The following is a 23,019-nucleotide window of genomic DNA, read 5'->3' as shown; positions in this document are numbered from 1 at the left end:
TGTTAGGTAGGAAATGCTGAGTCAGTGGAAATTGTGGAAAACTTACCAGCAAATGTTAAGTCGGACAATTTTAGTTCTCTTGTATTTTATTGATGCTGTTTTGCTTTGCAGACATTTATTTTGAAGTACAAGAAATTGAACTTCACTATCAAATAGTGAATAAAACCATTGCAATACCATAAATTAACCACTCTGGGTTAATTAATGAGGCGCAAATTTAAGAATGCAAATCCAAAACAGCAGTTGTCAATGTGGTGATAAAACAACTTATGTTTTTATTGTAGAAAATCCATTTTATAACTCACTATTTTGCCAGTCTAGCTGTGTTTTACAATGGTTTTTAATGGTTTGCACTTACATTTGGAGCTGGCCAGTGCTGCCAATTGAACCCAGTGACCACAGTGATGAAGCAGCACAACAGGCTGGATGCAGAAAGCAGCTGACACATCTACTGTACATTCCCAGTGTGTTGCCACAGATGTGAGCTTCACTGAGATACTGTTACACAATATTCTTATCTGCTCACACGAGGCAGCCCACTGTTTGTATTTATGATCTCAGCGTGGCACGCATTTTGTTGTTTTGGTTATTTTTCATTTCAGTCCTCAATCCTCGGATGTGCGGTTGCATGCCGTTACTCTCTGCTGCTTCTGTGTGTGCAGTGCAGTGATAAGAACACACACACACACACACACACACACACACGCAGCACATAGACTCAGGTTTGCGTCTGTGTGCTGCAGTGCTTCCTTTTTGACCTCCCGTTGAGGCTGAATGGCACGCATCCAAACAGGAAATGAAGCCTTATAGGTCTGGGTGTGTTTGTGTGTGTTTGTGTGTGTTTGTGTTTGTGTGTGTTTGTGTGTGTGTGTGTGTGTTTGTGATTGTGTGTACTCGTGTTTCCTGCTGATCCTGTGTATTTTGGTCTCTCTCCTGCCTCTCCTGGTGGTCTCTCCCACCTGCCTGGCTGTGAAATGCAGAGTTCCATGCAGAGTTTGTCTGTGTTTTCTTTTTTCACTGGTGGATATTTACACTGAGTCTACTTGCCTCTTTCTCTCTTTTCAGTGGATTATAGTGATATGTGTGTGTGTGTGTGTGTGTGGGTGTGTGTATGTGGGTGTGTGTGCAGTGGTGTCTTTGTGTGGTCCATTGCCTCTGGGCTGTGATTATTTAAAGGGTTAAGGACATGGGTCTGGTATTTGGCAAGTTTTATTGTCTGCCCAGGATGCCATGACTCCACTATATATTAACATAACAAATAGCTTTAATATTATGCTCCGAATGTCTTATAGAGCTCCTTTAATAAACTTAATAATTTCAACAATCAATCAGTTGTCAAGATTGGTGTTTTCATTTATCTGTTGATCTTAATTCAAATAATCATCTGATCAATTTGGGACTACCCTCTAAAAGTGCAGCTGCATTTGCTTCCCTCTAAATGATTTGTAAGTGTGTCAGCGCATGCATGTTCATCATGGCTATTTGTCCTGCATTAATAGAGGTTAAATGTGAGATGGCTGGTGTCTGATGTAGTTCAGTGAATCATCAGCCCCTGTGCTGTGTGTTACTTCCTCTCCTGCTCTTCCTTTCCCTCACCCACCAGAGCATCATCATCATCATTACCCGTGAATTCTTTCCCACTTAACAACCCTCTGCAATTACATCTAATCATCGCACCTCTGTTCTGCAGTTCCTCCCTGTGTAAGAATACTGCAGGCAATTATTTGACGGCTCCGAATAAACAAGGCTGATTAGGAAATACTCATTCCCCTGTACAGAGGACCCAGTCTGTAGCTGAGATTCAGCACTTAGTGTTTGTTATCTCAGTTGTTGTCTGTCTCTTAGTCTGGGCATTATGTCGGCTCGCTCTCAGCTTGTATGTAAACTTCAGAGCTCCGTCAAAATGCTGTTTGGCCGCAGCCCAAAAGTTAGATTGGCAAAAGTCAGCCGAGGTGTTCCCATATGTGCTGTGTTAGCAAACAAAGTGTCGACCTTGGCATCCTGACTGTTTTTTTTTTTTTTGTTTTTAAATAGAGGCATTTTTTTCTCTGCTGGGAGAGACAATCCCTCCGAGGTTTCACACTTAACATCCTCACACAACCTCCGCTTCTGGCTCCATCACGCCACACATGGGTTGTTAGATTTACCAGAGGAATCTGGTTTTTGAGGGATGTTTAACAAGAAGCTGCCAAATGGAGAATTCCCCACGGGGCGTTTGACCTCCCATTCTGGCTCCGAATGTGGATGGAAGCTCCGTCATGCTCTGCGTTGCACTAACCGCTCAGAGAAACAGCCCCGCCGAAGGGCCTTTGGACAACTATTTGACATCACAGATGACGGGCTTCAGATGTGCTGGCTGTAATCACGCTGAGAAACAGAGCGGACAAAGAGGCGTTCGCTCTGCTTCGACAGCCGTTTTGGCTCAGCGCAGAGGTGGGAGTGTTGGATTGCGCTGCTCCTACAGATGAGGCCTGACACGGTGAGAAGAAGAAGACAGAGGACGGGGAGCTTCAGTGGCATGTGACCAGAAGTTTACTGGTTCAAATCTAGGACAAAGTGTCCTAGAGCAATGGATTTGAGGGGGTGTGTCCACCCAGTGTGTCACAAGATCAACTATAGGGGTCATTAGATGATTGACAACAAAGAAGAAGCTTTTTCTTGTAAAGTACTGGATAGATTAATGTTTTAAAGCTGCTAAAATGTACTTTAATGTAGGGCTGAGTATTGTTTGAAAACTTTTACTTTGAAAAAAATGATTGCTGAGAGACAGTTGATTGTAGAAAAACCAAAACAATATTTTTTTGACATCTTATTTTGAGAACTATGAACAAAATAAGCCAAACTTGTTTGACATTGGGGGATTGTGCTGATTCATTTTCTTGCTGAAAGTTGGATGAGAAGGCTCATATCTGCACATTAAATTTGACACTACAGTTAGCAGCCAATAAGCTGAGTGTTGTACAAACACTAGAAGCAGAGTGAAACAACTGTCAGCACCTCCAGAGTTTACTAATAACCGTGGTGAATATTGTTTGTTTAATGAAATACAAAAATAAAAATGTAAGAGCAATAATTCACTGTTTTATGTGAGTTAATGTTCCTTAAATGTCATCTCAAACAAAGGCATCTGCATAAGAATGTGGCCTACATAATAATATAGTCAGAAATAAGCAAAAATATTTTTTGAACTAACTGAGGAGAGACTTTGCAACCGCGGCCAAATATTTTTCATTATCTGTTTAGAAACCACTGAGATTATCACAACAGTGAGAATTCTTGGTCCACCTTAAGAGTCCACCTTAAAAAAAGGCTAGCTGCTTGCTTACTTCAGTAACAAATAGCCTTTTTACACATTGCACTGCTACATTATATTTAGTACTCTGTGCTTTGGTCACTAAAGCCTGACTGTCATGTCACCGTTACACACACACTCTCTTAGCTGCACACTTGCAGTGCACACAATTTGGCACTACAATGAGGCACAAAATTTGCGTTGAGATTTGGTCCAGCATTTACTTGCTGTATTGGAAACTGTGCCATATGGGCACCACGTTTTTGTGCAAACTTTCATCAGTCAGACAGTTTTGAAACACTACAGGCACATTTTAGCTCTATTTTTCCAAAGATTTAACAGTCAGCACTCCACAATAACCAAAGGCAAAGATGCAAATTTCTCCACCAACAGGAGTCTCAGCACCAAAACCACAGGATGTCTTAATTATCCGACTGAATGATCACATTTCCAAGCTCAACATGAATCTGTGTTTCCGAATTCCTCAAAGGCAACCTGTTCAGGATTCTTCTCTGAGGAAGTTATTTCGGGAAACGTAGGAAACAACTGTAGTAGAGGCCGACCCGGCAGATTGAGAGAAAGTGAGCGCAGCAGAGAAAAAGCACACTTCAGCACACTACATTGTAAAATAACTGAAGGACCACACTGAGCATCACACACTGTTCAAATCCGCTCTCTCTCGGGTGAACGTGGGTAATAATGCGAGCGTGAAGCGGGGGCTTTGCTGAAGAAAGAGTTCCCCTGGAAAAATAACAGTTAGAAGAAGAGATGTCCTCATCAGGCTGTCTTCACCTGTTTGCAGCTCCGACTGTATGACAAATCCTCTCGCGCTGTAAGCCTGAAACTGGGGTTCGGATGTGTTTAACAGACGTGTGCTTCATAGTTATTATCTCCTTGTAATCCCGCAGAACAAGGATTTCCAATTCCTGGATTGCTGTAAAGACAAGCTTATCTTAGCTCTCAGCCAGGAGTGGCCTTTAATAAGTCCTTGTGGCATGTCTTATTTCATAATCATGTGTAGTTCTGGTTTATGATATTACACGCCAGCAAAAATAGTCTTAATATTCTTGGACAGCGCACCATGGGAACTGAGTACTTTTCAGTGTGTGTGTTGGTGTGTGTATGTGTGTGTGGTATCTCAGAGGAGCAGAGAGAAGATGTTTCGCTGCCAGTGTGCTGAAACATTTCTTATAATCATCTGAACTCTATCATTAACCGTTGGCACATTTGTCTGGTCTGGCTAGCCGCACATGCACACAGACACATTGGTATGTAGGGTGTGTTTGTCTAGTAGCAGCTTTTCCTCTCATGTTGTGCGTAAGCTCCCTACTACGCCTACACTACACGCTGTGCAGCTTCTTTTCTTTTTTTTTTGTTTGTCCGAGCGTTTTGTGCATAGCTGGCATTTTATTGAGGATATCATCCCGCGGCCAGTCTGCCAAAGCGCTGAAAAAGCTGTTTTATTTTTCTTCTCTCCGACATGTGTTGAAGTGAAACCAGCTGTCTCAATTCCATATCAAAGTTTACAGACCTTTTTTTCCCTTTTGTAGTCTCGTTTTACCTCCAAAACAGATTGTGTTTGTTGTCAAGTTGCGTAAAGCTTCGAAATTCCAGTCCCGGTGCTTTGATTGGCCGTGTCACCGGACTGAGAGATTTATGCCCCTTTTGCTGATTTTTTGTGGACGCTTTCTGTCAATGTGTGACCTGTTTTTCCAAATACTCCGAGCAGACCGACTCTCCACCCAGTCTGAGCAGGATAAGTCAGAGAAGCAGAAAGGCTGGGTCAAAGAAGTTCACTGAGGGACTCTAGCGCTACATTTTCACTTTTATCATTCACTACCAAAAGTCTAAAAAGCTGCTCAATATGCCCACTACTAATACATATAATTTCACCCAGAGAAACATAACATATAAGTAATCAACTCATCATTCAAGATGTAGCAGGATCAAGGAGTTTTTAATTTTATTTTTTAAACTTTGATTAAAAAATGCTTAATAAATACCTTGTATATTGTCCACCTTGAAAAAGAAGTCATAACCAATGCCCAAATATGAGGCGGAGCAAATACAGTTACATGCAGGCAGTGAGAAACAGCAGAATGACCCGAAATCACATCAGCACTGTAAGGCATGATAAATAATGGGGATAATCTTCTGCCATCCTGGAAATGACCTCATTAGAAAAGGTTAATGTTTTTGCAAAGATTTCATATCTAAGTCATCAGTAGGTCTAGTAGATCGCACAAAGTCAAATTATTGGAAGTTTTTTAGTCAGTATAATTTTTTCTACATGCTCATTACTGAAATGCTTCTTTCAGGCAGACAGGGGATATAACTTTTCATCCTGCACTCATTTCAGCAGAATCTACAGGCAAACATTAACAAACCAAGTTATGAATTCAGGATGTTAGATAGGTAGAAGATGTATATATATTTTGCAACAGTAGATCTTTTGCCATCATCTGCTTGGCATCTAAAACGCGACCTCTGACTGCAGAGGCTGCCGAACCTGTCAGTGCTTTGTCAGGTGACATCATTAGATTCCTGAGAGCTGAAGTTCAAATATTTACAAAGCTGACCCCGTGTCCCATTTTAGAGCTGCGAGCTCTCCAAGTGTAACCAAAATGGCAACAATCTGGGCGAAAAAGAAAATAAATCACAAATATTTAGGCACTTGTTGCTCCTAACAACACAACAAGAGTCTCTCATCGTGGCAACTGCTGCGCTGACTCACCCGTATCCCAAAATGAGAAGAAGTCCAAAGTGATCTCGGCTGGATTTTTTTTTCAGTCTGGCAAGAACGTACGGGTGACGATGATGGTGTTGGCAGCAGCTCCAATGTATGACCTAGATCCTCACACTAAGTCATGTAGGTGGGTGAGTCTTCTCTGGATGTGCAGAGATTTGTTTGAAATTAGAGGGACAGAAAGAAAACGAAAAGGATGCAGAGGAAGAATTGAGTGGAATAAAGACTTTACAATGAGGAAAATGAGAAGTGAAAACATGACAAAGCAGCAAGAAGAGGCCCTTTAAATCCTAAAAGCCTGTAGCTCAGTGATACTCAACTTATGGTCCGTGGGCCAAATCTGGCCCCCCATAGGGTGCCAGGTGGCTGGTGGCCTCCTAACTAGTTTTTAAATTCACATTAACAATGAAGTTATTCACACTGGGAATTGTTTTTGTACTTTTAGTATAACATGCCAGAGTGCATAAAACAGCATCAAAACAGAGCTTAATTTTTCCAAAAAGTGGAGGATCCCCAACACCCGACGGAGGTCCGAGCTCAGCCCTTAATATCTTAAAAACCTAGAACTGTCCTAACATCCTAGAAATTTCCTGAAATCCACTAACATCTATAAATTCTAGAAATGTCTTAAAATCGTAGGAGCATCCTGAAATCAGAGAAACATTCTAAAATCCTAGAAACTAGAAACTAACCCTAACCCAAAATACGAAAAATGTCCCAAAGCCCTAAAAGCAACATGCAAAAATCCTAGGAATGTCCTGAAATCCAGAAACATCCTAAAGTCATAGAAATGTCCTAAAATATGAAAAACATACTAAAATCCCTAAATGTCCTGAAATCCTAGAAATGTCCTAAAATCTGAGCAACCTCCTGTAATCCTAGAAACATCTTAAAATCCAGAAATATCCTTAACTCCTAGAAATGTCCAAAAATACAAAAAAAAAATCTAAAATACAAAATCATCCTAAAATCTAGAAAAAGGCCTAAAATTCTACAAATGTGATAAAATTCTAGAATTGTCCTTAAATCATAGAAAAGTCCTAAAGTCCTAGAAATACATTTGGCTGCTGCGACTTGCCCCTGGCCTCCACTCATTTCACAGAAGTGGACCCCAAACTAAGCAAGTTGATGCTGATGCCTTGGCTGACGGAGAAGCCAAACAGCAGAGCCAAAACTGCTCATTGTTCTGGGAAAAACACCCACAGGCCTCAAACATATGTCTGACAGTGGTTTAAAAACACATGTGAATCCTCCACCTTGAGTTCAATGTCTTTCCACCGAACACATGGACCATTGGGATCAAGTAAACACCTTTAGTGCCAGTTGAAAAGTCAGAGGAAGCATTCAGACTATTATTCCCAGTGGGTTGCACAAAAGAGGAGTCAAGCCAGAATGCGTTTTTGGACTTAAACCTTTGCATTTTTGCCAGATTTATTTAACGTTCTTTGGGCAGTGGTCAATGAATTAGCAAAGAGCTCTTGTCAGGGTGCGCCCATTCGCTGCGGTTTTGAATTTGCTCATCTGAGAACACTTGTATCATCGGCCCGCACTGTTACTGCAGGGCTCTTTTCTCAGCATACAGGAAGCAGATTAACTCGCAACACATTGCCTTCTCACTTCCCTCCTCTGTCAGCTGCGATGATGATTGTCCACACGCTGCTCTTTGATAAGAAAAGTGTGTTCAGCCAAGACCAGATGTGTTCCCAATTTAGCTTTAATATTTTATCAATAGTTCGCTTGTTAAGGAGGAGTTTCCTTTGGTAGTTTGTAGCGGGACTGTTCCACTTTTTAGTGTTTTTGTTTTGGCTGAAATCCTCTTCTTCCCCATAATATCTTATGATAACAATGTCCCATGACATTGCATTACAATGAATCGAGGAGATGTTAGTGTGCTGGGGTCATAGTGAGGTGAAAGTTTCAATCTGGATCCTATTTTCCCTTGTTTTGGTGTTTAAGTGACTAATAGGAACAAAAAAAAAAAGAAAAAAAGCAAAGCAAAAAATTGGTCCAGTATTGAGAGAGAGGGTGACAGCTGGCAAAACATGCAACAAAATGTTTTATCTCTTCAGGGTTGGAATAAAAATATGTGTATGACAGTGGCAAAAACAAAGCACTTTCTGGCCCTGACTGGTTACATTGCAGCCTGTTTTGCAGCTGCAGCCCTCTCACTCAGTACTGGACCAATTACAAAAATTGTTGTTTTCATTAATCACTTGGACACAAACACAAGGGAAAATAGGATCCAGGTTGAAAAGTACTAAAATGACCCTTTAAAACTCAGTTAAGGAAGTAAAAGCAGACCTAGAATGACTAAGCTATTCCTTACTCCTGCTCTCCTGCTTTTTCAGTCTGGGTCCTGAACCCCAATAAGTCTCCTGCAAATGGAAACCAAAAAGTCTGATTAGGTTTTGGCTCAGTTGTATCCAGACGATCATGACTCATGGCAGTTTGAAATTTGGGCATTATCACTGCGCTGTGGAGTCAAATTGTCAGCTCAGATCTGATCACAGTAGAGGCCTTACACAGTGGAGTTTGAGGTGCTGCTAAATTGGAATATTTGTGCATTGGTTTGTTTGCCTCATTATGGGACGACTTTATTACCACCTTTTTTTTTTTTTTTTGTATTTAGAGCTTCTCGTGTTCTGGCAGCTCTGCTCAGGTAGAAAATATGACTGTAGTCGACGCTCTGTCATCCCTCTTTATTTAAACTGACACAACAGGGCACTGGAACAGAACGGATGTTTCCCCTTTGTACGAGAAGTCTCTGTGGGAGCAATTATGTATGAGCAACTTTGCCTGTTATGAAATATTGATTGCTCTTTTTTTCTGTCATTTTGAACAATCCTCTTCCTTTTACCCCTGCATGTCCTGAGAGAAGTTAAATCTGCTTTGCATCATTTTGCATGAGAGCTTGTCAGTTCTATATCTCATTAGCCTAAATTTAGACTTGATATTGTCCAGCGGCTGCACTGTACTGGACCACACATAAGTCCACCAGTGTTGGGCGAGCGGTACTTGAAGGCTGAAGTCGTCCATACAGTGGAACAGAGACAGAGCTCAGTCCAGCTCCAGATCCCTGTGGCATGAAAGGAATCCTCTGTTGGCGCTGGTCGCTGACTCCTTCCCCTCTGAGAGAGACCATCGTTTTACTGGTCTGCTCTCAGCAGACATTGCAGCCTTTCATCTCTCAGAGGAAGGGCAGCTGCTCCTGGGCTCCTCTCGGCTCGGTGGGAGTTTGGAGGCAGAGTAGGGAATGGAAATACAGTGGTATGTCATGACAGTTAGATCTGAAGATGATTAATGGTGGACAGTGGTGACGTGGTGGATGTGATAGTTGATAAAGTTGTCAACTACTTTGATAATAGTATTTCTAGAGCTAGAACAATAAATCGGTCAGGCTGATATAAATCTACATCGAGAAAGCTGAGATTTGTTGCCTCGTTCAAGCCCTAAAACAGCATTCTTTATGATCAAACCCTGGCTGCAAACGTGCACTGTGCAGAGAATCAGAAATAGGGTAGGATGATTTCTGACTTTAGTCTTTCAATAAGTTATTTTTGTCATTTGGAGCCAGCAATATGCCAGGTTTCCTAATGCATCTTTTAAGTGATTAGTTCTTATAAAGGGGACTGGGGTAATTAATGGAACATCGGTGCAATTTGAGAAGGAAAACACTCTTGAGGAGCATAAATAATACATTACAATTTGGCCCAAGCGTTTTGCAAAAGGAAGATGAAAGAGTCATTTTTTTTCTGATAATAGAAATCTGTGAGGATGTGAGTTAAATACACAATAGACTTAATTTTATTCCTCTGAAATATGGATGCAGCGTTCTTTCAGTTGCATCACTTCATCAGTCGTATTTAAAACATCTCTTTAAGTTCTGTCTAATCACTCTGTCATGTTTTATGTATTTTGATCCTAATAATTTGCTGTTTTACATCTACATTAGAGGCCAATAAACTCATTTACATCAAATCATTCTCAAAGTCAGAAATGCTCAGATGCACATGCTTCTGTCATTATTCTGTTCAGGCCTTCGTCTCCACCGCAATCGATTTTATTAGTGTGTACTGGCTGCTGTAAAAAGATTACGACCCTGTTGATGAAAAGCACAGCCTCATGATTTAATTAAACCTTCTTAAGATTCTGTATGATGAGTTCATTGAGTCCCAGAGGTCCCTGTTGTGCTGCTCGTCTCTGTTTTTCCACCTTGGCATCGATCACATCCTCTTTTCTGTCCTCACTGTCATTTGCAGACGGTGGACATCCATAAAGAGAAGGTGGCCAGGCGGGAGATCGGGATCCTCACCACCAACAAGAACACGTCGAGGACCCATAAGATCATAGCGCCTGCTAATATGGAGCGACCTGTCAGGTACATCAGGAAGCCCATCGACTACACTGTACTGGACGATGTCGGCCATGGCGTCAAGGTGAGCAGATTTCCTCATTTTATTGTATGTTTCTGGTATTTTCTCCACTTTGGATCTGCTCCCTAATCAGATTTCTCTACACTTAGTTCCTCTGCTTCTGTTCTCCCACTTTCTTCTTTCACTATATCTAATTTTCTTCCCTCCCCCCTCTCTGTTTCTTGCCAGAGGTATTCCTATCTTCCTTCTTCGCTTCTCTCTCCCACTTTGACTCGTTTTCTGGCTCACACTCCATCTCTTGTGCTTTCTCTTTCATCTTCAGAAAGCAACCCTTTCTGACCCTACAGGAATATGTTTCAGTGTGGGTTGGTGGGAACGGGTTGGGGGTGGAGAAAAAAAAAGTGATTACATCATACAGCTTTCAGATAACAGCTCTATTCTTAGAGTGTCGTGAAAATGGCGAGCAGAGCACAAATTTGTGAGACGTTTTTAAAGGCACTTAGGCCCAGGACCGTCCTCATAATCTCCAGTTTCTGTAAACCAGTGATACTCAATTTATGGCCTGTGAGCCAAATCTGCCCCCCCTCAACCATTTTCTAATACACAGTTAGAATAAAGTGATTGCGACCAGCAATTGTTTTTGTACTTTCAGTATACATAAGGTGTATAAGGAGTGCATAAAACATCATCATAATAGAGCTTGTTTCTAAAAAAAAAAAAAGTACCAGTGGAGAATCCTCTGCTCCCCCCAACAGAGGTCCTAGCTCAGCCCCTAATGTGCTAAAATTTTAGAAATATCCTAAAATCTTAGGAATATCCTAAAATCGTATTAGAGACGTATTGAAATCCTAGAAATATCTTAAAAACTCCAGAAACATCTGAAAAAACTAGAAACATCCCAAAATCGGAATAGTCCTAAAATCCTAGAAATGACCTGGAATCTTATAATTGCCCTGAAATCATTGAAATGTCCTAAAATCATCATATCCTAAAATCCTAGAAATGTAATAAAATCATAGAAATGTACTAAAATCCTAGAAATATATATATAAAAAAAACTTTTAAAAACTTCTCAAAAACCTTAGAAACATCCTAAAATGCTGGAATAGTCTTAAAATCCTAGAAATGTCTAGAAGTGGTCTGAAAGCTTTGAAATGCTCTAAAATCCTAAAAAAAAAAAAAAGAACTCCTGAAATAGTAGACCTAGAAATGTCCCAAAATCCTAAAAATGTCCTAAAATCTTTGAAATGTCCTAAAATCTTGGAATAGTCCTAAATTCCTAGAAATGTCGTAAAATCTTAGAATTGTCCTAAATTCCAAGATATGTCTTAAATTCCTTAAAATGTACTAAAAGTTTAGAAATGTTCTAAAATCCTAGAAACACGTATGGGGCTGTTTTGTAAAAGCGGCCGCCAAGCAGGTCGAGTATTCCCACTGCAAACCTTTGGGGAAGAATGATGTAGTTACTGTTAGATTAGTAGATTATTTTCACGTTAGTAAAACCCGAAAGGCGGCAGAGAAGCTGATTTTAATGTGATAAACTCTGATGATCCAAAAGTGACATTTGCACTCCCTCTCGTCATTACGGCCCACTTTAGGGGTCACAGGGTCGTCCTGACAGCGGTAATAATGACATCATTTCCTGACGGCTGGAGGCATTTTTGTGATCTCCACCGTCCCCTCTGAGAGTCCTCTGGCCCATCAATCAGCCAATCAATTGCAGCTTTCAGACAGATTGGATTAGAGGCCCGCCATTACCGTCCCGTAACGTTTCAGGCATTGATAAGGCAGGATAAAAGCCATTGTGTCACTCTCAATTCACCGTGTTGGGAATTACTGTGGACCCCTCCGTCATGGTGGGAGGGTGTCACGGCTAATGGGGAGCGAAAGATTTTATTTGGGTGTGTTTGCCATAACAGGGACCAGGTTTTCACAGAGTATAATGGACTTTTTGTTCTTAAAAATATACAAGGATGTTGTTTTGTTACATAAAATAACTATTTCCTACTAAAGCAAGAAAAACATTTTTTGGAAATTTGCTTAACTCACTTAAGAATGAGGTAAAAAAAAATGAGACCACTCTCATGTCTGTACACTAAATATGGAGCTATAAGGTGGAAAGCTGTTATCTTAGCTCAGCACATTGACTAGAAGTGGGGGTGAATACCCTGCTTGGTTCTCTCCAAAGTACCTAAAATAAATTATTGACATATTGTGTGTCATACATGTGCAGTAATTATTTCATGGTATAAACTGGTGTTTATACTGCTGTGCAGATATTTGGAGAGAGCCTGGCCAGAGACTTTTCAGAAATTAGATGAGGCATTTTATACCACATATCTTCCAAAAATTCTGACACTGAAAGGGCATTTTTCAGACAAATCAGGAGAAAACGAAATTTGATTAAACGAAATTTAATTTGAACGAAATTGATAAGTGATTATCGATATTCTAACAACAAACTTAATTTTGACAGAATTCTGACTCCTATGAAAAAAATAATGAACACTTAAATTTACATGAGTATCTAGTTAATTTTATTTAATGAGAACTTTTCTCATAATTCTGAGATAATAATCTTGTTTATTTCCATGTGCAGATTAGCTTTTTTTTTTTTTTTAAACAGGAGAAGAAGGCAATGAGCGACTTAAGGAGAAAAGACCCAAAAATAAGGGGGGAAAAAAGTAGCAAAAAAGTACTGTTAGACCTATTAAACCTGAAAGTGATCAATCAATAAATAAATAAATAATTAAAACAAACAAACACAAAAAAAAAACATAAAAGTAACATTAAAATTTAAAAAAAAAGGAAAAAAAATGGATTAAAAAAATGTATAATCTTAAAAGTTTAAATTGATTGTTGTGATAATCATAAATACATCTCTCTGGACATATTTTACAAGCTTTTTTGAAAAAGTAATTTTACAAATGTGCTATCTGTGGGATATTTCTTGCAAAATTGCTCTCTGCTTTTCTCCCCCATGCTTTTGAATGAAATCCAACCAATTATTCAGATTTAAAAGTATTAAATACTTGTGAAAGGCATCTGAATGCAGCACATGAAAGATGTTGATCCAGGTTTCAAAGGGTTACACAGAAGAGTTGCTCAAAATTAGGATACCACCACATCACTGCACAATAGTGTCAAATCACCGAAACCGTTGTGCTTCACGGCTGCTTTGAGAGTGTTTGATGCATCTATTTTAAGACCATTACATATTACTCTGGGCCTAATCTCAGCGGATTTTCTCCTTTAAATGTCTTTATGAACGCTCAGTGAATGTGATGGGGAACGCACACACCCACACACACGCTGCTGCAGCCGTCCTACATCACTCACCTCCTTTCATCTATGCATGTCACAGCCCAAAGAGCCAATCAATATTTAACGTCAATACTCTATATTCATTCATATATTACCCTGTGATGGCTGCTGTCAGATGCCCGGCTTGTATAGAATATCTCTCGCCATGGTTTACTTACTGACCAGAATCAATACTTTAATGGGAGTTTAAATCATGTCTATTGCTTTCAGTTTACTGTGAAACTCGCCACATGTAGCCGAGCGTTCGTGCCGGCCTAAATGTTGAATTTGTTTTATGGCTTCATCCAGTGTTTGTTCAGTAAAACATCAAAGCTGTGAGCTGTAACACAGAGAAGAGACATCATGTAGCGCTCACATACATTATTGAAAAGAAGCTGTTCTCAGATCCAATAGAGCAATAAAAAAAGAGGAATTGAGAGAAAAGAGAAGGTGAAATTCATCTGGTAGATAATCTGAACGTTACATCAATAATAGGTGGAATCTCACAGCCAGCAGATCTGGATGTTCCTGTATATCAAGTCTTCCTGACAGTGAAGCGATGCTTTTATCTTTAATAAGAAAATCGAGTTTTATTGTTCCAGTCAGCTGATGTTTAATCTAGTCAGGTGGGATGATGTCAGGTGTTTTGAAGTTAGATTGTATTACTTTTATATTTAGTGTTGTGTCAGTTATGAGTTTACAGAATAGGAGTTTTTGGCTTTTAGTTGAATTGATTGATTTACAAAATCTTGACTGCCTTCACAAAAAAAAGTCTGTTTATGCATGGGCAGAAGTTAGCAAGTACCACTCTTAAAGCAGAAAAAGACAGTTTTTTATTTTAACATTATTATGAAATCATTGTGAAATTAGTACTAATTGCACAGTATAATGTTTATGTAATAATGACACCATCTGAGTTTAGATTGGTTCCCTACAAGTCTCGCGTTTGCTTTGCAATTCAGTCTGCCGCCGGAAACGATCACTCGAGAAGATGAAGGCTCGACTTACAAAGAAAGTGAATCAACAATTGTGTAACCAAAACAGGAAGAGAACTGCACGTTTGTTTTCCCCAGTAGATATTGGTAGCTATCCGATCACCTAAAAGCCCTTTTCAAGCCAAATTACTCAGGTTTAAGAGACTTAACAAAAAATGACATATAAAGAGAAATAAGTGCAGAACGTACATATACATTTATTGGCTACTGCTGAAAAAGGTCAATCATAACTGGTATCAAAGACACAATTTGATTTCATGAATATCTTAAATATATCATTTAAAATATTCTAGCCAATTAGTTCACTTACCAATCACATTTTTAGGCGCTGATCGCATCAAGTCACCGATTTTGAAATTCTTTATTCTGAGCTTGTAGTAGCTTTCAGACATAACACATTAGCCACTGTCATTTTTGACACCCGTAAGTATAGTTCATCACGAAATATTTGTCATTTTTTGGGATGTATTCTGAATCTCAGGAAGTGTTTCTGTCCTTAAACCTGAAGGATGACCTGACGGACTCACCTAACTCTAGCAGACTGCATTGCTCTAGATTTCACCCTCGCTTGACAAGCTAAGCCTTTCTGGACTTGATAATGACCTTAATCTGAACCTGTCTGTCCGGCGAGTCAACTTGAATGCTGCTAAAGCATTTCCACACAGACAGCCTGGTTTGTGCAGCAAAACAGAGATACAGCATTAGCTGGGAAGATAAGGGAAGGCGGTAGCAGGCCTTTGCATTCATAGTGTGACCTAGATTGTAAATTGAATCTCGTCTGGCTCTGATAACCCGCGGAGAGTGAAATTTGAATGTGAAATTTACCGTTCACAGCTGCACTGATGGTGTTTTCTGTTTTTAGAGAGGCTGAGGTCGCCTCATGCTGACCTACGCTATGAATTTGCTTTTTTGCTTCATCTTCTCTCATGGTTTTGTGATGCTACAGTGCTTTCCGTAAAGGCCACTGGGGAAGCTGCATTATAGATGAGCCACTTGACTCTGCAGTTGTCAAACCCCGCTGCTCTGTTAGCTCTATATTCTCTTTGACAGCAGACCACACAAGTACAAAGGTGGTTTTTTATCGCTGCCAGTGACGTGATAATCGGAGATTTGAGGCCAAACCTGGATATGAACGGAAAAAAATGAACACAAAGAAGACTTAAAATACATATTTGTGAGACAGCTTTTTGGTGCCCTGTTGAGATAAAAAATGTTTCACTCATGTAGATAGCTCTGCCATCAGATCTCTGTGATTTTCTTCCAGTCTGACTGTGGCACTGGGTGTGGCCCTGTAGGTCTGAGCAACAGTCAGGAGTGTTTTCATCTGTTAGTTTGACTGCAACCGCTGACCAGCCCAGGTCTTAGTAAATGTTTACTCTGTGTAAATACAGCGAGGAATCATTTTCTCCTGCTCGCTTGTACTTTGACTTCTACTGATCCGTTCAGACATGGCCATTTGACATGCCCTCTTTCTGTGTCTCTCTTCTGTGTGCTTTCTCTCCTATGCCCTCATAAGTGGCTTAAAGCCAAGGTAAGCATGGTTTGTCACATGACCCTGTTTTCCTATAATGTATTATTGATAGATTCGTCCAACCCCCTTTCACAGCAAATCCCTGTACATGTGTGATTATTGTTGTCACTTCCCATGTTTTTCCCATTAACAGAATTGTATTAGTAGTCCTCTTAGCATTCCCCAAAAAAACCACAATCTGATGCTCCGTAACACCCTCCTTGTATGTTGTCATTCATGTTACATGTTGTGTAGTAGTCCATGAATGTTCTGTAATTGATTTAAAATCCTTATGGGCTCCCCAGACAAAGCAAACACTCTTTTTCATGAAGGGATAGTAACTCCGAAATAAAAAACGCATAGTTTTCCTCTTACCTGTAAAGCTGTTTATCAAGCAGATTGTTTTGGTGTCAGTTTTGGAGACATTGTTCAAAGAGATGTTTGCCTTCTCTCCAGTGTAAAGGAACAACGTGGCACTCCGCTTTTGGTGCTTAAATCACCAAGACCTTTACGAAAAAAAAAAAAAAAAAAACTCAACAGCGATGTCTCTTTCCAGAAATCCTGACCTGGTTACTCAAGATAATCCACAGACTTTGTTGTGAGCAGCTTCATGTAAGAGCTATTTTCTTTACACCAAACTACATCCGCTAAACGAATCAAGAAGGAATCGTGCATCAACTCAATATTAGACGTAAACATTAATGGCGAGCTTTGATTATTAGCTAGCTCAGTGGTGCCACAAGAGACAGCAGTATAAAACCGATCTTGAGAAACCAGGTCATGATTTCTGGAAAGAGACTTCGCTGCTAAGTTTTTCTAATGTTTTTTTGGAGTTTTGAGCACTTTATGTGCAACTCACATCAAAACAATCCAAACTGATAAACAGCACTACAGGTTAGAGGAAAAATATGTATTTTTTGATTTTGGAGTGAACTGTCCCTTTAGGTTATTTATAAAGACTTGAAAGTTACATGGAATTTGCAGTACTGTAATTCCACACATTGCTAAATTCAAGGCTTCACTCGTTTGGCCTTTGGTAGTTACGTGTTTGTTAAGAAACAAGTGTTTTGCAAGAAGCCTTGTTGAAACAACCCAGAAGTTTCTAACCTGCAATCAGCCGCAGTCACCCCGTGACTGAGTTAAACACGAGCTGCGGCGGTATTACACAACTCTTCAAACATGACCAACCGAAATATGTTAAAGAGTTGTTATCTGGGCAGCCTGTAACTTTTGATTTTTTTTACAAGAGTAGTAATGGCCCACAGAGTCCGACGTCATTTGTTTGTTAAGTATGTGTTTTTCCTTTTAACCACAGCAACATGGAAACAACCAGTCGATCCGAGGAGGAACATTATCGAGGACCAATCCGCCGACACAGAAGCCACCGAGCCCTCCCATGTCAGGGCGCGGCACGCTCGGGTAAAGATTTCCATTTCAGTCACCATGAAAGGAAAACTAATCCTCTAATTATCAAACACACTGAATGACAAAAACAGAGCACTTGTGTGGGCGATACAAGAACATGCAGTTAAAGTACGTCACATTTTTTCATTTATTTTTAAGATTTTTTTGTGGCTTTTTTCAATTAATTTTTGGTGAAGTGAAATAACACAGTGAACAAACATTACCCACTGAGCGAACAGGATGCCTCGGGGCATAATTTTTTAATATGATTGTGGTTGTGATCGAGGTTTTCGGCTCTTTAAATGACAAAACTGATGTAAGTTAAGCCAGAGTCAAAGAGATCCAGGCAAAAAACTTTTTATCTGTTAGTGGAAGACAGCCCTCACACATTTCGATGAAGCCTGTCGCCGTATGATGCACAGCAGCAGTCAGCGACACTAATCAGATATTAATTCCAAGAGTAAACTGTGATGTGCTCACATGCAGCCTGTAGCACACAGCATCCAGCTGGGTAAACTGATAGGATTTACTACGCTCTAGTGAGCACCGCCCTCGCAGTTTTAATAGTTGGATCTGCACTGAATTATGATCATTCCTGTCCTTGATTTATTATTTATCTGCCTTAGACGCAACACATCCTACAAGACTCTGGAGCCGGTGAAGCCGCCCACGGTGCCCAACGACTACATGACCAGCCCCGCCCGGCTAGGCAGCCAGCACGGCCAGCAGCACAGCCCGGGACGCACGGCGTCGCTCAACCAGAGGCAACGCACACACAGGTAGATGCACCATGAAGAGCAGCAGTCTGTCATGCACACAAACCACTGCGGCTCCTTTAAGTTAATAATTAACTTGATAAATGATGTATGTTTGAGAATTTACTATTTACTGTGTTAAATATAATTTTAAAAATGAGTATTTTTACTTGAGACAAACACTTACAGTGCATGCCCAATATACACGACTGATACACCTAAATTCGCGTCGGTCCCCGGCCCAAGTGGACGCTTATATCCATCTATAATCCCTCGTCCTCTTCTCTACAGCTTCACTTTAGTATTTCCCAACTTTTTTCTCAAAAATGCATGAGTTTTTTTCCTCACAAATTTGGGACTTGATAAATTCAAAGAATATCTGACTTTTTTCTCTCAAATTTGTAAAAATAATCTTCAGTATTCTTTCTCAGAATATGGCTATCTGGTTTTTTTTTTGTTTGTTTTTTTTAAATCTACAGTGGCCCTAATATGCCGTTGTACCCTGCTGATATGATGAAGTTGAGATTTAAACTTCGTAACAAACTTTATGGATAAAGAAAAAAAATGGATTAAATCAGTAGCTGAAATGTTAATCAACTTAGTGCAGCTTTTAATGGTGAGCCAGACAGGTACTTTATACTTTTTCCCTTTTTTTGGATATATATGAGTGGAATTAGTGTTTTAGCTACACCTCTAAATTGATCACTAAATGTGCACTGAGTGTTTCAGTAATGTGAGAGAAACATCTCTCGCCCTCCTTCACGTCTGATAGTTGTAATCTCTTCATTTAGTGCAGCTGTTTGGAGCACTTTCACACCTCTTCCTCCTCTCTGCTTCACTAAATCCAGCGTTTGTCAGACAAGGCTCAGAGGGTTTCTCACCGCGTCCTGAATCACTTTGATATTAATATCTGTAAAAGCCTCTGATATAAAGTGCTGTTTCCAAAAAAACCTAAGTCAACTGCAGCGTGGAAACCCTTGTACATGGCTCTCAAGGATTGTTACCCAGAAGTCTCCACGCAGAGAAAGCGGGGAACGCTTTCATCAAGTTTGAGTTACGAGTGAGTGAAGTCGCCTCATTAGCTAAAAAGCCTGTTATGCTGACTGTGATGCTCATAAATATTATATAACTATTTTATTTCCCCTACTCACGCGTCAACCTCTCTTTCTTGCTCATGTATGTTTGCACGAAGCCGCACTGAAGTTCTTCTACTTTATCAATTAAAACTTTGAGGACGTCTTGTAATTAGCAGCTTAAAGCAGCATCACGGTTACTGATGTGCGTTTTAAAGCTGCTCTGATGTCCCTTTAACAAACTGATGCTGCCAGTAGCCGCCCTGCTTCAGCTAATATTGCTGTGGCATCACTATTTGATTACACAGGCTTGAAGTCAGTTGTGCTTATTCAGCTCATCAGTCTCTGACATCCTCCACTGAAGCCAAAATTCAATATAGTCTTTTATGTCTTCCCGCTGTTATTATCCAACATCTCTCTGTGGGAAGGATTTCACTGTCATATGCAGGTAACGTTGTTTTACGGAAAAAAAACGTGGTTATCACAGTCAGCATCCTGGTAATAAAATGTGATAAATATTAGTTAAACTTTCCAAACGAAACAGCACATTTAAGATGTTTTACGGTGAATGTAACCACTTGGGGAATGTTCACACTGTCAGTTTACATCCACGAAAAGTGCTTTTTTTTCCACTGACAGTAGACGGGTTTCTATTAACCATGAAACTGCGCAAAGTAAAATTGTGAATATAATACATGCTTAATGGAAGCGTGTCAGTTTTATCGCAAAATGTTTTACATTCACATGTAGTGGTATTTCAGGTGAAAAGCCATATTTCACAAAGCAATGATGCAACAGGTGCTACAAGAGGTGTTATATTGCATTGCATAACTCTTTTAAAGTTTTGAATCCATAATTCAGCTCCTTGAAATCCTGGCAAGGATTTGAAGAGTTAAGAAATTCAGTCCGCTAGATAGTAGTTAGTTTCCTTATTGTGAAATAATGATGTAATGTGTAATTCTATAAGCTATTCAAGGCTTCTTTATGTTTTTGATAAATGTTATTTTGTAAATATTGTTACATTGATTATAGGTCATGAAATCCTCGTTATTTTCTGATATGTTTGTAAATATTGTCGTGTTTTTTTAATTGTGCTCACTTTAGGAAATATGTTATTGATCATTTCACTGAGCAAACCTGAAGAAGTAACAGTGTGCAGTGGTCGATTTGCATAGTAAATTTTTTTTCATAAAAGATTTTTTTATATACTGATTCTTTCAGAGGAGTTTGAGCTGAAATTTTGTTGCATTATTTTTTTATGCTGGATCGTGGAAACCCTCATGTTTATCTTCAGGTTATTCAAAGCTTCAAGAACAATTTTCAAAGAGCTTTCAACCTTTCTGTCTTAAATTATGCTCTGGGCTACTTTCTAAGTCTATTTTTTTGTTCCATTTTCATCAAATCACATCATGTCACAACGCCTAAGCACTTACTTTTCACATATTGTTTTTACATTTTGTCCCTTTCACTGAGAACAGTGTCTTTCTCTTCATTGGCTCCAGGGATTTTTTTTAAAACTGTGAGCGACTGAGCTGGAACTTTTTTAAAGCCTCGCTGTGCGTTTACAGTCGGTCGATTTATAAACAGCTCACTGTGTCGAGTGGAGGCTGAAGGAAGGTGGAGAGAGACGGAGCGGAGTGCTTTATGTTTCACAGCGAGCAGCTTTGAAACAAAGCAAAAGCCGGCGAGGAGATAAATGGGTTAGAGAAGGAACTGCTAAGTTATAGAGGGATTAGACTGGATAAATCCAAAACATGTAGATGGAGGGGGGTGAAGAGTGGCGTTCACTTCAAAAAAGGGATGACATGATATTGTTTAGCCTTTATCCCCAAAGACACTGAGCTCCCACCGCCACCAGCATCCTTCAGAGGGGTAACCCCTGCTGTTTGTGCCTGGAGAGCCCTGGGGCCCGACTGACAGGGATCAGAGAGGAGGAGAGGGGGATGATGGTGAAAAGGGATAAAGAGATGTGGGGGGAGGTGAGGTTCAGAGGGAAGAGTCGGAGGAGACGGGGGTGAGGGGTACAGGGAATCGCTTTCCAGGCCGTGAGAGGAAGAGGTCGAAGGATGGTTAGGGGTGAGAGGTGCAGAGAGGGATCAGTTGAGAAGCAGGGATGAAAGAGGCAGGAAAAGGAGAGGTGGGGCTCAAGGGGCAGAAATGAGGATCAAGATCAGCGAAAGAGTGAGAGTGAGAGCGGGAGGGGGGATTTAGTCAGCCGGGCACTGATCTACGAGCCCCAGGGTCAAAAACAGGGTGAAACAGCGCTTATACAGGCTGCTGCAGAGCTGACATACATACCGCATCCCCATGTCCTATATCCTCAGAGGCCGGGGACGGACTGTATTGATAAAATTATAGTTTTTTCTAAACTGTATTACTGGCGTGACTACAATAGCCAAGTTATTTGTTAATCATGCCACTCAACTGAATCACTCTTCTAAAGCTTTTCAGAAAAGAATACTATGATTACCCAAATCTCTCATATCATAACATTAATATTAACATATTTTGGGGTACCTAGTAGCAAACTGGTTTAATTTCTTGCAAAAACAAGGAAAGGATAAATGCTGTTTTTGAGTTTTAGGTGGTTTGCATGAAAAAAATGGACTAAATTCCAGTTTATTCTGCAGCTGATTTTGACCACAAGTCTTTGCCAGAGTGACTCATGTCTTGCTCACCTGGGTGTGTCTCTGCAGTCCTCAGACAAAAACAATCAGTATAATGACAATATGAGTTTTACAGAAGGATCATTTTAAATAGGGCATTAGCACAGACGCAGCAGCGTCCACTTATCTGCAGTGATACCTGGTGTGCAGTCTGAGCAGGCTGCCCTGAATAAAACGATGTCCTCCTTCTCTCCTGTCCGTCTCCTCCCTCAGTGGAAGCAGCGGCGGCAGCACCAGCAGGGAGAACAGCGGCAGCAGCGGTATTGGCATTCCCATCGCCGTGCCTACACCCTCCATCCCCAACTCTGGACCAGGTGAGCTCTGCCGGCTGCACATCATGCAGTCACACTTAGCACAGGCCAGTCAGCCATTGCTGTTATGAAATGAGGGCAGAATCAACCAACTTCAGGCACATTTTAAATCCTGTAATAAATCTTGCTCCACCCTGCCATACGGCGCTGAGAGTTTGTTACCCTTTGCCATGTTTAGGTTAAAAAAACACTTTGGAGTTTAAAAAAGAATATTTGCTTTTTATATCCCAAAGAAATTTCTTTCACACTTGCAAGTCTGGATTGTTTGACCTATATGAAATGAGATAACGTTGTTAAAGTTATTTGTGAAAATTGGCTTGATTTCATTCAAAACATGGAAAGAGTGCAATGACCAACTTAAGAAGAATTAACCCAGAAATGAGCAAGAAATGTATTAAAAGTGAAGAAAAATTACCTGAAAATTAGCCAAAAGGAAATAAATTAAAAGTAGAAGAAAATTGCTTTTTGTAGGACATGTGTTGCTGAGTTGCTCTTGCCTTTTTTCCCCCACGGGTTTAAAAGAAATCAAACCAATTTGCTCAGTGTTCAATGATTCAAATACTTTGAATACTGCAGCACAAGAAAAGTGAT

General features: G+C 40.2%; 1 protein-coding gene across 8 annotated transcripts in view; it reads left to right on the top strand.

Moving 5' to 3' along the window:
* Nucleotides 1–23,019, top strand: part of abi1a (abl-interactor 1a) — a 54,807-nt gene that overhangs the window by 22,755 nt on the left and 9,033 nt on the right. For 5 of the 8 annotated variants that reach the window (XM_042510298.1, XM_042510297.1, XM_042510294.1 and 2 more), the window contains exons 3-7: nucleotides 10,298–10,474; nucleotides 16,226–16,240; nucleotides 17,535–17,638; nucleotides 18,250–18,402; nucleotides 22,331–22,431. In XM_042510298.1, coding sequence (XP_042366232.1) covers nucleotides 10,298–10,474; nucleotides 16,226–16,240; nucleotides 17,535–17,638; nucleotides 18,250–18,402; nucleotides 22,331–22,431 — 550 coding nt within the window. The remainder of the gene's footprint in view (nucleotides 1–10,297; nucleotides 10,475–16,225; nucleotides 16,241–17,534; nucleotides 17,639–18,249; nucleotides 18,403–22,330; nucleotides 22,432–23,019) is intronic. The other 3 variants (XM_042510293.1, XM_042510291.1, XM_042510295.1) reach the window with 1 other exon arrangement.

The sequence above is a fragment of the Plectropomus leopardus genome, chromosome 21, assembly GCF_008729295.1.
Source record: "Plectropomus leopardus isolate mb chromosome 21, YSFRI_Pleo_2.0, whole genome shotgun sequence".
Lineage (NCBI taxonomy): Eukaryota > Metazoa > Chordata > Actinopteri > Perciformes > Serranidae > Plectropomus > Plectropomus leopardus.
Note: the sequence above shows the minus strand (reverse complement) of the source record. Positions and strands in the feature narration are given on the sequence as shown.